The sequence below is a fragment of the Rhea americana genome, unplaced genomic scaffold (genome assembly GCF_003343005.1).
Source record: "Rhea americana isolate MKP2758 unplaced genomic scaffold, rheAme1 scaffold_123, whole genome shotgun sequence".
Taxonomy (NCBI): Eukaryota; Metazoa; Chordata; class Aves; order Rheiformes; family Rheidae; genus Rhea; species Rhea americana.
The window spans coordinates 781,878-798,274 of NW_028185295.1; the positions used below are offsets into that span (position 1 = coordinate 781,878).

General features: G+C 35.5%; 1 protein-coding gene across 1 annotated transcript in view; it reads left to right on the forward strand.

Moving 5' to 3' along the window:
• Positions 1 to 16,397, forward strand: part of NRXN1 (neurexin 1) — a 702,150-nt gene that overhangs the window by 280,287 nt on the left and 405,466 nt on the right. Inside the window, exons 6-7 of the mRNA XM_085325818.1 lie at positions 5,555 to 5,993; positions 15,736 to 16,119. Of these exons, the coding sequence (XP_085181944.1) occupies positions 5,555 to 5,993; positions 15,736 to 16,119 (823 nt within the window). The remainder of the gene's footprint in view (positions 1 to 5,554; positions 5,994 to 15,735; positions 16,120 to 16,397) is intronic.

Consider the following 16,397-nt stretch of genomic DNA (forward strand, 5'->3'; position numbering starts at 1 on the left):
TCYTGTTGGTTAACTCAAGCAAGTACTCCTTTGACTTAGACAATCTTTACTCTTCTGTCCCAGTGGAAGAGCCAAACACAATTTCAGTAGAGTAAAGAGACTGTAACTTATTTCCACTCTACAGTTTTGGATACTCTGAGTGGACAGGAAGAAGAGGCAGAAGGATGACTTGAAACTCCTAGATATATGTTCCATCAGATTTATGGCACTATAGTAGATCACTAGACAGCTCTTCTTTTTTTCAGATATATTAAATCAATATTTTCTTCAAGCTGAAACTTGCAGAGCAGTTTCCCAGACCTTCTTAATTCATCTAAAATAATTCAGCAAAATGTATGTGCAGTCATTTTCTCCAGRTGTTTGTGTTTCTAGACCATGCAACCATATCCTGTTGTCCTGAGATTTATCTCCCACTCAGTGGGACCCTATAGACTGCTTTTTTCTTTTGCTGCTGAGAATGAACTCCCTCCTGAAAGCAACACTGCTCCAACTCGTGAAACTGAAAACATTTAATTTGAGGGTGAATAAATTGYTTCCTTGGTACTTKCATTATACCTGCTAATCTTTTGTCTATGTTCTCAAAGAAATAACAAAAAGTAGGTCTGTAAAATGTTGAATAATCTTAGAGGCTTGAATACCTGTTATCGTTCATATTACAGCCTTCGTATTGTGTTCAGAAACAAACCCTGTTGCAAACATTTGAACTGTGGCTCTTTAAGTTCTGCGTAAATTATCTGTAGTTTGTTGTGCTCTTTGATATATTCATTTTGGGCCTTGGAAATGAATTGAGGAATATTAGCAAAATGACAAGTTTCCTTTGAGAAACTGACATTCAAGGATTAGTTCAAAACCATTCAGTGACTGCAGGGAATACCAAAAAATACATGATGACTTTCAGTGCTTGGTTTTGCATTTAGAAGTCTGAAGAATATAAAACTATGTGTACTGGACAGTTCTCAGTGAATACTGAAATTCTTAATAAATTCTAATGACTGTTTAAGCAGGCTCAAAAAATTGCCTCAGGCTTAGCTTATGGTAAGTCTTATTCCTACAATTTTTAGTATCAGTCAGTAATCTTCTATTGACTTCAATGTGCAGCATAAAATCATAGATTAGCAGCACCTGCCTAAACCATTTTGTATGATGCTAGTTTCCATATTAGAGAGTTAAATATCACTGTTTACACTGAAGTTGTAGTAACTAGGTGATTAGGTTTTGTGAAGACATGAAAATTTTGCTGAATAATAACATAAGGATGGGTRTGGTTCACTTTTTTAACAAATCTTTAAAAAAGATAGGATTCATTCATTCATTCAAACTGGATTTAGAAAAATGATTAAATAGACAAACTTTTCAGAGCAAAATCATAATATAGATAGTCTGAACTGCTAGTTTCTGTTTGATTCTAGAGGAAAAATATATGCCACAAATTAGACGATATTATTAGCTCCATAAGGATCTTTTTCTTAAATTATTTTTAAACCATTAATTTGCTATATGAAATAAATGATCTATTCCAATTTTAAGGCCTTTGATCATAATGATTGAGAGCCTGTCACTGCTCAGTATTCTGAAATACTGATTTCAGATTCATCATTGCTTCACTGATAATATTTACATAAGCAAAGAAATATAAAGCAATATTTCCTGTGGGGAGGGCTGTACTTTGAATTGAAAATGATGTTCAAATCTTGATTCTTTTGCTTTTTTTCCTGATTTTAAATTTCATAGACTGAGTATCAGCATTGTAATATTTTGCTTTTCTGAGTGGATCAAGAAAGTAGCCCAAATTGGTAAAGTTCTCCTCTTAATAAGGTTTTTATTATATTAAGCTTTTAAATTGATATTTCAAGTGTCATGTATATGGGATGAACATTATATTTCTTGCCCTCTCCCTCACCTTTCCTCAAAGGAAAAACTACTTCTTATGTTTATACATTAGCAATATATTGATATGTTTTTACTGCTGGCTGTACATTTTTCATTTTTGAGGGCACCTTCTGTGACCACTGGTGAGATCTATAGTGAATTCCTAATATCTTGCTGGAGTTCATTGCCTAGTTAGGGCCCTGGCTCCCAATAAAACTTACATGGCATGTCTTAGAGAGACATGAATTAATTCTGCTTATGCTCCAAGATGACCACAAGCCATTTTAAAGAGAGTGCTGAGCCTAAGTTAATGTTTGTTGTCACTTAGCTGGACTTCTTAAAACTCAGCAGTGTGGTATCACAAGTTACCTCGTGTGTGGCTGGGCTTAGATGGTGGCAAAGGGAGCGCACATCTTGTTGTAAAATGCTTTGAAGGTATTTCTTCTCTCTCCTGGAAAACAAATTTGTTCCTTGTGTGGAGAGTTCTGCTGCAAGTGAGGAAGGGAATTGCTAGCTGCTTTTTTGTTGTTGTTGTTGTTGTTGCTGTTTTTGTTTTTATCTTGGGAGTTTAAGTGACTTTTTGCAGTTTCCAAGAATGAAGTTATTGGATATTTTAAAGAGTGAGGTCTTGAATCTTACTTAAATCTTACTTAATATTATGCGGAACCAGTACAGTGAATGGAAGGCAGATTCAAGGTGCTCTTAATAACACAGTACAGTTCTCTGAGGGCTAGCAATTTCATGCTCTCGAAAATTATATTGTTGTTGCTTAAGTATGAGAGTGAGCCAGCAAGCTATTCCTAGCAGCAGGCCAATAGAGGCTAGCAGAGAACATAGTGGATGCAAGGACACTGCCTCGTGTGTAGGAGTAAAAGGGAGCCATGACGCCAGGATATCTCCGTATTGCAAATTACCTTCCCTTGACCGATTGTGAATCCACGTCTCTATTCAAAGGAAACTATATTAAGTTAACGTTAAAAAATTGTGTGTAGGGTATCCTGGGCAGAAGTAGAAGCGGATAATAATCGCTGCTATTTTAAGTACGTTTTTTCTTATGAGCTCAGTAGAACCTGTGGAAAATAATAGATAGGGAGGTAAAAAATTATCATATGCGATATTTTGAGATTCCAAAGATGTTTTAATATTGGTAGTATAAAACTCCCAGTATTTGACACTTTTAATAAAGTGTTCCAGCAAATTTTCCCTGATATGTTATAATTAACTACTTAAGAATCTGGTGACCAGTTCTTGAGAAAACTGTGGACAGTAGTTCTGTCTTTACTTTATTCTTCAGCTCCTTGAACCATATTCATTCAAATGAGTTGTGAACTCAAGCCTGTGGAGCCATTTTGGACATAAAGTAATGCTTATTTGTCTGTTTGTCTACTCAGTTCTTTCTACATAGATTTTGACTATAGTTTTATTAATCGGTCAAGTAGCTTTCATAGTTCATGAACAACCAATTCGCTTTTTAGTTTTGATTATATTAGTTTGATACCTTCCTTTGTTCGGTTGGCAGTTAGAATATTTTCCCTTCATATTCTTTGTTGTCTTAATTACTTTCATTAGCAACACCATGATGTGGCTCTAATGAGGGCTTATTTGTTCCTTCTTCTTACCACGTCTGCTATCCTTAATGTAATGATTTTCAATCTGTTCTAGAAGCATTGTCCCTTGGAACTCCTTGGAATGAGGTTAAGGCTGTCTGGAATTCCTCTCCCCTAGAATGTGGCCAATGTTTCATCCGGCCAAGTATTTCCAGTTAAATACTGCCCGCCAGATTACTGACTTCTTTCTGCGTTCTTCTGCCTTCTGACTTTCTTCACTGATAAGACAGGGAGTTTCCCAAGTGGGAGCTCACTTGTGCATGCTTCTTCTCCAGTAGTCTATTTTGCAACTGGAGATGTTGCAGTAATGTAAATATGGATCCTTATTCTCTGAGACTAGAAGTTAGTCAAATTCTAGTCACTTGTGAGGTCTTCACTCAAGAAGGGCAATGTTATCTGCCTGTGGCAGAACGTGCTTTCAGCTGTCAGGAGCCCACAGTAGGGATTATTAGACATCTTTGGAGGCAGCAGAGCTCCAGTGGGAGCAGCAATATTTGTTGTGAGCCCTCAATTAAAACTGAGAAACAGGCTCCCTTATTAGCTTTTAGGACATGTTTTAATGTTGTAGAATAATTCTGCCATGAATTATGATGAAATCTGCTGGGTGGAAAATGATGTATTTTGAAAGAACTCAATTCCTAGAATCAAAACTATTTGATTTATTGACGATCTACCAGTTATATTTTTAGGATTCTGTTATCTCTAAACTCAATAGTCCCATAGTAGCTATCACTTATTGAGTAAGACATCTTAAGCTGTATCTATTTTAGCTTTTTGATTTGAAACAATAGCGTAGTTTTGAAGTGACTCCTCCATCTCTTCCATTTACTATGTGTCTGTTCAGTTTGCAGAGTGGTTTTGATCTGTGCTCAAACTAGATTTCTTTTGGGGGGGAATAAATCCAGAAGCTCTATTCTCCAAGCGTTTAAACACCTTCTAACTTCTGATAGGGATATAAGGTCTGAAACAGTGATTGTCATTTGAACAGCTCCAGAGCACATTGTATAGTTGGATGTTTGGATCGGGGCCAGACTGCATCTAGTCCCAAACCATATTCATCTGTAGATGTAGCAACCTCAGCACCAACTGCTTTGATCTGCCAATCTTTTGCTGTGGCTCCAAATTGCTTGCTAGCTTTGGCACAACCTTAGAAACAGAGAAGAAAGCTTTAGCTTTTGTCACCATGCACTCATATTCAGACCTTCAGGGATTTGATATTATAGCCTGGCTGTACTGTTTATTGAATAATTGAAAATATTGATAAAATACTTGTGCACACCTGTGCTACTGGAGAGCTTCATTTAAGCAGTCCTTGTACCACTGACAACATAGAAATTGCAGCAATTTCAGAATATACTGATAAAGAGTACAACCCTATCAAATGGTTATTTGATGACCAATTTCTCTAGCTAGAATAAACATGTGATCTGGAACAGGACCATTTGCTGTAGAAGTTGATTAGATTTAAACCTAGTATTGTCTTACATTTTTGTAAGAGAAATCTTCAGTCAGCTAGTGGGAAAAAATTGTAAATATGGTTTTTGTCCAATTGAACTGGCTCAGAGTTTATCTTGGTTTTTGTCTGTTTTGATCCATATGATATTAGTTTTCCTGTTTTATTGCTTCATGAGTAACATGGATGCTGCTATTTCTCAGCCCCAAGGACAAGTTGAAAAGATGTTAAATTATGAAATATCTGACCTTGGTACATTGAACAGAAGAGTTAAGACAAACAAAGGTTTTAGAGCAACAAGAAATCCAACACTTCTGTAACCTCAGCAGGATAGCTGTGCACAGAAGGCTTTTAAGCAACCAAGGACCACACAAGCTAATATGCTTCTGATAGTATAAATTTTGTGCAGATTCTTTCAAATTGCTTGAATTAACTCTAGGGATATTTTTAGAGCAACTTTGTAAAGTATTAGTCAATGAAAATAGTTACTTAATTTATGTGTGTGTAAATTATCATATTCACAACCAATCATTATTATCCTTTAAATGATCTACCTCTTCAGGATTATATCTGTTTGATTAAAATGGTCAAGTTCCTCCTAGTAATTTCTGTGCTTTGCTTGCAGGTCGTGTATAAAAATAATGATGTCAGGTTGGAGTTATCTCGGCTTGCCAAGCAAGGAGATCCTAAAATGAAGATTCATGGGGTGGTGGCATTTAAATGTGAGAATGTTGCAACCTTAGATCCAATCACATTTGAAACACCCGAGTCTTTCATCTCTTTGCCAAAGTGGAATGCCAAGAAAACAGGCTCAATATCATTTGACTTTCGTACAACTGAGCCAAACGGTCTGATTCTTTTCAGTCATGGAAAACCAAGGCACCAAAAAGATGCCAAACACCCACAGATGGTGAAGGTTGACTTCTTTGCCATTGAAATGCTTGATGGCCACCTTTACCTGCTGTTAGACATGGGATCAGGTACTATAAAAATAAAAGCCTTGCAGAAGAAGGTGAATGATGGTGAATGGTACCATGTAGACTTTCAACGGGATGGACGGTCGGGTAAGTTTCTTTTTAAATATTCAGTATGTTAAAAAATATCTGAGATAATACTGGCTATATGTGATATTACCACCATTAGAGTTGCAGGTCAATTGAAAAATAAGTGAAATAAAATAAGTCATTGTTGTCAGGTACCAGAATACAGTGATTTCCAGATTAAGATATTTTATTTTAATATTTATTGGATAATCAGGTACTTAATCTTGCAAGTAAGTCTGCTCTGTACTTCAAAAACAAACAGTAATCTCCCTCTGTGCTTACTTGTACCAAATAGCTGAAGTGGCAAGTTTCAAGAATAAAAAAAAAAAAAAGAGAGAGAGAGAATTGCTGTAAATAATCTCTGATATTGGGAACGGTCTGCCCACAGAAACAGCACGGATCTCCAGTCACGTCAGCAGACATAACTAAATGACATGCTAATGATTGGCTAACAACACACATCAGCAGAAATGGAAATAGATGACATGACAAAATTCTGTCAGTAAGATTCGTGGTAGTTTATGGTAGTTTACTTGATGAATGGTCTTACTGAAAATGGTAACAAAAAAAAAAAAAAATCCTGTTCTTAATGCTACTAAAATCTGTTACAACATACAACGCATTAATTAGTGAAACTGCTCTTGTGTTTCAACTGCATCTAAACTTGAGTTTATGTTGACTTCAGCAAATAATCAATATCCATTTGTTGCAGGACTGCTGTGTGGTATCTTTTCTGTAGTTCATGCCAAGATTTAGCAGGGGAAACAAAAAAAGACGTACAGTGTCTGTAGTTCAGTCCATCAAAGAATATTACGACTGACATCACTATCCAGTCTGAAGCAATGTATGCTCTGAAATTGTGTGGAAAATCTAAACTCCTTTTCTTTGGATTTTGGGTCTTTTTTTCCTCTTACTTCCTTCTGGTCCTTCTGGCCTCCTTTTTCATTACTTGCATTTATAATTGCTTTCTGAAATGTTCAGATTTTTCAAACACAGTCTCTCTTTTTTCTATCTCCAGTTTTCAGATGTGACATGCTTGATTTCTACACCTTAAAATCAATTATAGTCACAAATAAGATATCAGATCAAATGATCTAAACACAGCTTTAAATCGAAGATTTACATCAAATCCATGGTGAAAATCTTACCAAATTTGGTTGTCATTCTACTCTGGGATTATAAAAAAAAATAACAGCCTGATTCTTGGGTTATGCAGTTTGAAACTGTAATTGTAGAGAATTTTATTTTCTGATTATGATATACCAGTTGGTTGTATACTATTTTTGAGATTAAAAAAAAAAATCTCAAAAACCTCCATTATGACTGAATCCAGTGACCTATATTATTTACACTACAATCTTCATTTCAGTCTTACTTCTTAAATTCTGTGTCAGTGGTTCATGTGAGGCAGTAAATTCTGTAATAATGATGCCCATGGGACATTACTCAAAGCAAAGTTTATTCTTATATTCAAAGTCAACAAAACTGTAAAGAAAAGATGCATAACAGTTGTTTATATTTAGAGGTATGTCTTGCACTTTCATTGCTTCACAAAAACTATGGCTCACAAATGTCGTTACAAGAGTTTAGGATGTGTTTTATTTAAATCTTTAACTCTTTGTGGACTTCTGCAAGAATTTAGATTAAGTATAGGAATGAATACACATCTGAAGGACTGCATATTGTTTCTAAAGATTTAACTCTGCATATTTTTAAGTGGTGTTATAAGTGGTCAAATTTAAACAATTTTTAAATCAAATTGATGAACCTTATTATCCAGGTAAGTTTTATTTAAGAATTTATTCTTGAAAACTATGACTATGGCATCTATTTATCCTAAAACATTAAAATATTACCAAGCATAGATGATGAATATGTAGGCATATGCATTGACCAACTGAATTTTCATTTACAATTGAAGAATTCCTACTAGTTTAACACATTTTGTAATATTTTGCAGTAGGAGAAGCACTGGTTCCATACTTAGACTTGTGGTGGTGTTACTGGTGGAAGTATTGGCTGAATAATATGTTAGGCCATCAGATTCAACCAAGTGAAATATCTGCCTAATGATTAATATAAAATGAACTGTGTGTTCCTATTCTATTCCTGAAAATTTAAAGTTGAGATTATTCCTTCATGACTTAAGCAGGTTCTATTATATTTTTTCCATGAGTAGTAGAACGCACTTTACTATTATAAAAAGCCTTAAGATTTACTTTCTTTATCCAAAACCAAATATACTGGAAATCATATGAGTATAATCACTTTTCACTTGCTTATGATCTGAATTTTTGTACATGTGAATGAATGTACCTTGTATAAAAAAAGAAAAAAGTCTTTTCTGAAGCTTTCTTGTTGCTGCTAATAAAATACCTCTCAATAGCAGCTCAATAGCCTTTTTTTTTTTTTTTTTTTTTTTTTTTTTTTTTTTTTTTTTTTTTTTTTTTTTTTTTTTTTTTTTGTTCCATCTCTAAATGAAGTTATTGAACCTTTTATTCCTAGCCTTCAAGTCCAGCATGGAGTCGTTCCCTCAGATAATAGAAAGCTGTGACATTTCTCAAGGAGCTTTGCTAATTTCCTTGACTTTAGCGTTAGCTGGATCAGCAAGTACTCAATTTATCTTTCCTCCTTTGCTCTCTTCCTGACTCGCAGTCCTGGGGAGTATCCACTCTAAACTGCCGACTCTGTCTTGGCCCTACTGGGGGTAGAGGGAGAAAATGTAAGGAATGAGATTTAGTTAGATGACATTTTATTAATTGTACTCAGGCTTTAGTCAGTAGTAATTTATACTGTACCATATGCTTCCTTCCTTTCTTCTGCTGATGGCCAGGGATTTGGGAAGGTACAATGAAGAGGGAAGAGAGAATGTCCTTTGATTTTCCTTTTACTGATGGAACTTTAACCTACTATTTGCATGAGTTGGTTTTCACCCTAATACACTGTTGTACTGCCTGTGAGACTTTGAGTCCCTCCTTACCTACAAAGAAGATCTTAAATGAGCAGTAGCTCCTGAGCTCCTACTTTCCTCACTGAGTAGCAAAAGGTATCATAAGGTACCTTCTGCAGCAGTCTGTCTTTTTGGCTGGGTATGTGGTGGAGGACACAAGCTGGCATCAGTTGCTGTGTCCCATCTGCGTGTGAACTTTGTTGGGGTATAGTGAGTTCCTGCAATGGCCAGTGGCTTCATAGCTGCTTTGCACGTGCCCTGACTTAGATTTGCACCATGTGTTAGTAAGTAACTCTTACTGTTTTATTACTCACAAAAAGCAACTAAATAGGCCAAATAAAGAAAGCATAGAGATTAGAATAGTTGCAATAGCTGCCATTAAAATCTTCGTATTTAACTGATCAGAATTGATGAGACAAGGTTTAGAAATATGTCTTCGTTTCTTATACACAGACTTATGAAGAACTAAAGTGCTGAGATAATGAATATGATTGAAGAGGCTCATTAACTCATACCTAAGGGAAATGTTTGTCTGTTCTACTCTTAACAGTACTGCCAACTCTGCAGTAAAAGAAATAGAAAAAAAAATCATGAAGCAGCTGCAAAGGTCTTTGTTCACAATGCTTGCTGCAACACAGTAGGGCTAGGTTAATAACTGTTTTCTGAGGCTTGAATGCCGTTTAAAATTTTGTTAAACTGTTTGCCATATTCAAGCAAGGATAACCTTGTGAGGGTTTTCTTTTTGTTTGTTTGTTTTTTGTTTTTGTTTTTGTTTGCTACACTGCCGTTCATCCTGTGGAAATCATCATTACCCGGTGAAATCATAGCAGAAATTTAACATTCTTGTCAACCTCCAAATGTGTATGACATTGCAAAACAGATTGTACCAGCAGTTATTCATAGGTAAGCAGCATTTAAGGGCTAAGAAGTCACTGAAATTTTGAACTAAAGTTAGAGATCAGCTTAAGTATCAGGAACTGCAGGAAGGAAGTAATTCTGTCTCTCAAGTACATAGTTAGAGCATCACTCTCTGAATGCAAGTAGCACTTTCTGGATAGCCATTCCATGCATTGTGGTTGGAAGTTATTTTTCTTTTTACTTATACAAGAGTTTAAGCTCCCTCATCTTTTCAACCTTTCAAGAATTGTCAGGTTTTCATGTCCATATTTCAATAAATGTTAGTAATTTACTTATCTGAAATACTGGATTTATCCTACATTTTAAGGGAAATGGTTCCAATGACCCTGTTGATGAATAAATGTTAGTTTTTCATTTACAAAGTTTCCTTCATCAATTCACAGAAAAATTGAAATGGAATGGCCTTGAAAAGTCCTCTGTTTTATCCTTCCTAACTATAGGTGAGAGTAACGTACTTGCATCAGTCTGACAGATACTTATCAAGATACCTCCAACAGTGGACACTCTGAACTTCCCCAGGCAATTCATTCCCATCTTTCATGGACCTTGTTACTGGAAACAGCTTTTTTTCCTCATGTTACTTAAGTTAAATATTTCTATATGTAAAGCCATCCTTTTTTTCCTTTATTTCCTTGTCCACAGCAGGCACAGAGAGCAACACACTTTTTTTTCCTCGTATCATAGCTCTACCTTTTTGTTATTTGAGTGCTGTTATCAGGTCAGTCTTCAGTTTTGTCTTCCCAGAGTGCTTCCTGTCCTTATACGTCACATTCTGAGATGTATATATTCTGCAACATTGATGATTCTCCTTGCTCTCCTCTGGAATCTCCTCAGCTGGTCTGAGTTGTAGCTAAACCTTACCAATGCTCAGCAAACTAGTAGGATAGTCTTCTCCATACATGCCAGTATCATTTTCCCCGTTTTCTTAAATGTATGTAACTGTTGACTTGTACCGCTGTATGTCTTATGACCTAGTAGAGCTACTAGTTCCTTTTGGAGTGATCGCCTGCTAACCATTATCTTATAGAAGTCAATAATTCTCAACTAAAAAATATCATTTTATTAGTTTTTTTTTTCCAAACTGTTCTTCCAATATGAAAAGAACATCATGAATATTTGAATTGTATTTTGCTCTGGAGAGAAATGCTGTAGAATCAGAGCACTATAGGTCTTTGGAGAAAACTTATATTTATGCCTAATTTTTGGAGACAAGAAATGCTACCTGTTTTTAGAGTTTTGAGTTAGACCATGAGTTTCTGGACTAAATACATCAGCCTGTACCACTTTCACTCAGACTTCCCCTTTTTCTTATTTCAGACAGAGCAAACAAAGTATTATTCACATTTTTAATTTTTTTTCTTTTTCTGACAAAAATAAAGACTATTTCCTATTTTAAATATTAACAGGTTTGTAAGGAAGCTGCCTATTACTTGGCAAACTTTACTGTCTTGATGTTGCTCTTTTCAAAAGAAATTATGTTACTACTAGTCTGGTTATGGCTGCATTATACTAGGTTGTGTGCAATCCTATAACAAAAAGCCTGATCCTTACTACAGAAATATTACAAATTAAAGTTACAATTTTCTCATTCCAGTGAGACCCCTGACTTTCTTTTGCATCTTCTGAATCTGAATTTTAATATTTTGTTGTCTTTATGTTGTCTTTAATAAACAAAATGTGTTATGTTCTTCTTCCTGTTATCCAACCTGACAATTCTGGTATAAAGTGGATTGATGTTAAGTGTTCTTTAGAGGACAAATTATTAACCTTTTCCTGCACTGGCTTAATATGACATTTTTATACTCCATTAATTTTCCTTTTCCTCAAAAGATTTTGCCTTTTTTTTTCCCCTGCTTCTCTGGAAAAGTGATGTTTCTCCACATTCATGAGTAGAAATATACATTGGAGAATACTGGTGATTTGACAGAACAATTCTTCCTAATCTCTGTATAATTCCCCCCAAAATAAGAATGAAATCAAGCCAAGGGTATGTTACTATCCCAGGATTCTGTGGGAAAATCCTTTATTGTCATGGGATCCAACCTGAGATGGATTTCAGTAGGATTTAAAAATTTCTTCAAGGAATATGATAGGATTTTAAATAAATTTTCATGCTAGATGAACTAGCACTCTCTATCTCAGTGTCACAGCTCTGGATGTACTGTGGACCTAAAAGTACTTATGGGCACCTTATTTTTTGTAAGCCAATATTTTAAGAATTTGTTGAATTTTGCTTTTTGTTTTAGAATATTTCAAAGAAACGTAAATTTTGACATATTTTGGAAGTCTTCCTTCATTTCCTCTTATATTTTTCTTGGATTTTTTTTTGCCTCATTCCAGATGCTAAGTAAATGTAGCCTACATTTACACAGTCATCCATAGATAAAGTTTGCATTACCTATCAGACATAGCTACATACAGGGTAATTTCGGTAACAGCAGCAGTGGTGATTTCATGATTGCCCTGCCCTCCTGTTAAAGTTCAGCCAGGAACCAGGATACTTAATATCTGACAGTGTGAAATTCCTGGTGCCAAGGCATGGCTTTCCTAATGTTATCTAAACTAAAGCTGATTTGTATTACATAGTTCTTATTTTAGCCAATGTGTTTTATAATATTTCGGTCAAGCTCATAAGTAGCTGTGGAGCCAGGACAAGCTATGTAAACTATGAGTCTGTTGCAGGTGCTGTTTGATTTAGTTTAGCTCACAGTGAAAAGGATTGAATGAAATAAAGATACTTTGTGATTGTATGAATAGAGTTCATACATAAGGTAAGTTGCCAGAGCTCCCCTGAAGTGTCATTGATACGTCCCACAGTAATTTGGAGATGGTTCTTCTGGGGAGTCCAGGTTCCGTGGCCTTCCAAAACATGACAAAGATGCAGAGAAGTTTTGTTGCCTGTTATGTGTTTCTACTCATCAAATACAATGATTTCCCTGAGGTTTCAGAGGGCTTCTCCCAAACACTGTTTTGTGCCATATCACTTGGGGAGGAGGGAGGCAAAACAGACGTTCATTTCTTTGACAAGATTGTTGCTCTCTATTCAAATATTTAAGTTTACAGCAATCCCTTATGGCATATAGAACAAAATTTTCCCACTTTAATCTATTACTGTAATCCCCAGTCACCGGTATATAGCAGTGATTACAGTTCCCTCTATCATTCACCTTCCGCAGCCTTCTGTGCTCGCAGAACTTCCTTTTGAACCTCTCTGTTTTGGTCTCAGCAACACTGACTGACATCCACCTTTCCTTTCCTCTGACTGAGAGCCATCGAGATGTAGATGATTTTTAATAGAGATGGAGCGTTACATATCTTCTAGCATCATAAATAGTTTGAAAACATTAGTGTGTTTGCCTAGCAGAAAACAGCACTGTGCAGATGGCTGAACTTGGGACTGGAGGTCCCAAGAGTAACGTTGATGTGGTTCAACAGCTGATCTGATCTGTGTGGGTGCAAGTGCTGTCTGAACATGCTTTAAAGCACCTGGTCCTAAACTAGCTGGGACAGTAACAAGTGGGAGTGAGCACAAGAATAGTTTATAGAGTTTTATTTTTTTTTAGGGAGAATTGATCTATTTCCTATAAGCAATCCTTCTTGATACCTAGGATGCTCTCTCAAAAGTTAATGCTTTTGCTTTAATAGGTCATTCACAGGTATGTTTGTTTGATACAACTGATTAATAGAGTTGAAGGTCAAGTAAACATTTTGTATGCCTATATGTTTGTATATCARCATGTATGTATGTAAACATGCTTGTATGCCTAAAGTCAGTTCAGTAGTAAGTGTGCCTTAAGAGTGCTAAGTTTTTCTTCAAGCATCTGAGCAGCAAAATACTCAGAGTTAGCAAATGATAATAGCTGATGAGTTTTAAAAACACAATAGTTTGGGAAGTTCAGCATGCTCATTCTTTATAATTAAGAGTGGAAGTTCACTTTCCATCTGTGTGATTATTCAACTCACATAACAAATTTTGGATAATGCATAAAAAGGTAAAGAAGAATGGACAATATCCTCAAACGTTTTTAATATATGCTTGTAAAGATGCACAAAGGCTGTGCAGCAAACACTGCATTCTCTTCTGACAGTAGGTCTCTTCTGACAGTAGCTAGACTGTTTTTGCATAATATGCAGCCCTTCTAAAATCCATATGTCTCAAATTTCATGTGAGAGTTTGATCTCCTGAGACCTCTACCCCTAAACAGTTTTATTAGCTATCTGGACTGTTTGGAGTCAGCCTGTCAAACCAACAGAAGAACAAATAAACGGGGTAGTGCTCACAGAACTCCATTGCTGGGGGGAGGGCTGCAGAAACTTTACTGGTTTTAGACAGCAGGGCAAAATCCAGAATGAACTTTTTTCCCCCAAAGGTAAAGGTTTTAATGTATTATTATACTGTATTATTATGATTTCTATTGCTTGTGTCATTGGAATCATGGAATTTCAAGAACTATTATATTCTTGTAAAGCCTCAATTTTAGCTTCTAATCGTGTTACAGAATGATCTTTTTTAAAAACTCACATTTTAGTATTTATTATATCAAAATCCTGAATATATTATTCTCATGCACCATTCCAAGCACAGTAGAATTATTTTTGATAACTAATCGATGATACTTCCTGGCATCTGTGTCATGTTGATGACACAGTGATCATGTTATTTTCATGTATATACATGTGATAAATACATTGTGGGAAGTGAGATTCTTTAGTGTCTGGTCATCATTAATATACATTCAAAAGTTTATCTAGCGAATAGCACACTGTTACATAATGTGTACATTATATTAATATGGTGATCTGTATAGGATTTTGAACTACAGTTTACTTGCTTTTACACCCATATACAATGGTGAAGAGAAAATCTATGTGAAGATTCTTTTCTTAGTTGATTTTACTTGGTAAATAGAATAGAATGTGATTGACAAAAGTTTGGTCTGTGATTCTGTGTAGTATATCTGGTTTCCTGCCTGTTCCAATTGTAAAAAAATGGATTTCTCATTACTTTTTAAAAGTACAGCAAAGACTATCTTTGCAATTGATTATCTAGTTTTTCATTATCTTAAATGTAAGGAAATAGTTGCTGTCTTTTTTCAGACATTTGTAGAAGCAGAACTGTGTTTTAGACTTAATATTATTTATTTTTTAACTTAAACAGAAATAAATATTTCTTGTTTCCTGAGGTTCTATATCCTTCCTCTCCCTCTCTGCCTCTCCCTCTCTTTGTAACATGCACACATGTTGAGGTAAGTGTCAAAGGCATTGATTTTTCCCTCTAGGAGCATATCGCTATCTTCTTAATGATTGCCTGCCTGGCAGCTGATGAGAGTATTTTCCTCCTTCACTTAAAGGAAAAAAAAGAAAGAAAAAAAAAGAAAAAGTCGTATCCAAAGCCCACTGAAAGTGATGAGAGTCTTTTAAAATACTGTGTCTTTGGATCCAAACCAAAGACACAGATTTGCCTCCCAGGTTACAACCTATCAATGAAATCTCAACCTTAATGCTTTGAATCACTTAAAAGGTAGTGCAGAGAGAGGTTCTATTGCATCAGCAGGATATTTCTGAAAATAACTCTGAAATACAATTTCCCCCACACCTAAGACTGGTAAGGTTATTTTGACTTCTCACATTGTGACCATACAGTATTTTGCATAGATGTTTGTACATTGTTCACTTTCTGACAGTACATATACTACATTGCATTTTAAACAATGAAATGTATATTGTTCTATAACTGTGCAAATAGAATACCTATTTCATTCATGTTCCATTTATGTTACCTATGTTTCATTTGCCAAAAGTTAATTTTGAAGATAGATTAATGAATTAAGCAGCAGTACCAAAATCCTTTTAAATGTCTAGGAAATCATGCATTTTGTTGTCATTTCTTCCCAGGGACCATATCTGTGAACACATTACGTACACCATATACTGCACCAGGAGAAAGTGAAATCCTTGACTTGGATGATGACTTATATCTTGGAGGTTTACCAGAAAATAAAGCAGGCTTGGTCTTTCCAACAGAGGTGTGGACAGCACTTCTCAATTATGGATACGTTGGCTGCATTAGAGATTTATTTATTGATGGTCAAAGCAAAGATATTCGACAAATGGCTGAAATTCAAAGTACAGCTGGAGTAAAACCCTCATGCTCAAGAGAAACTGCAAAACCATGCCTTAGCAACCCATGTAAAAACAATGGTGTATGCAGAGATGGGTGGAACAGATACGTTTGTGATTGCTCTGGTACAGGGTACCTTGGCAGGTCCTGCGAGAGAGGTAAGTTCCATGAGATGGCTGTATTTCTGTTTATAGAATCCTGGACAATGATTAAAAATGGTAAATTGTCATTAATTTTTTAAAGCAAGAAAAGCATCCTTGTTTTCACTTAATGCGACGTGGAACCTCACAGATTTAAAGAAGTAACTCAGTAGGAAAGATTTGGGGAAAGTTCTTAAGCTGTATAAAGAAGTATTATTGGCTTTGACCAGGAGTTGGTACCTGCTCTAAATGTGCCTTGGAAAATCTCTCTGCTTCTGTCATCATACATTGCTGTT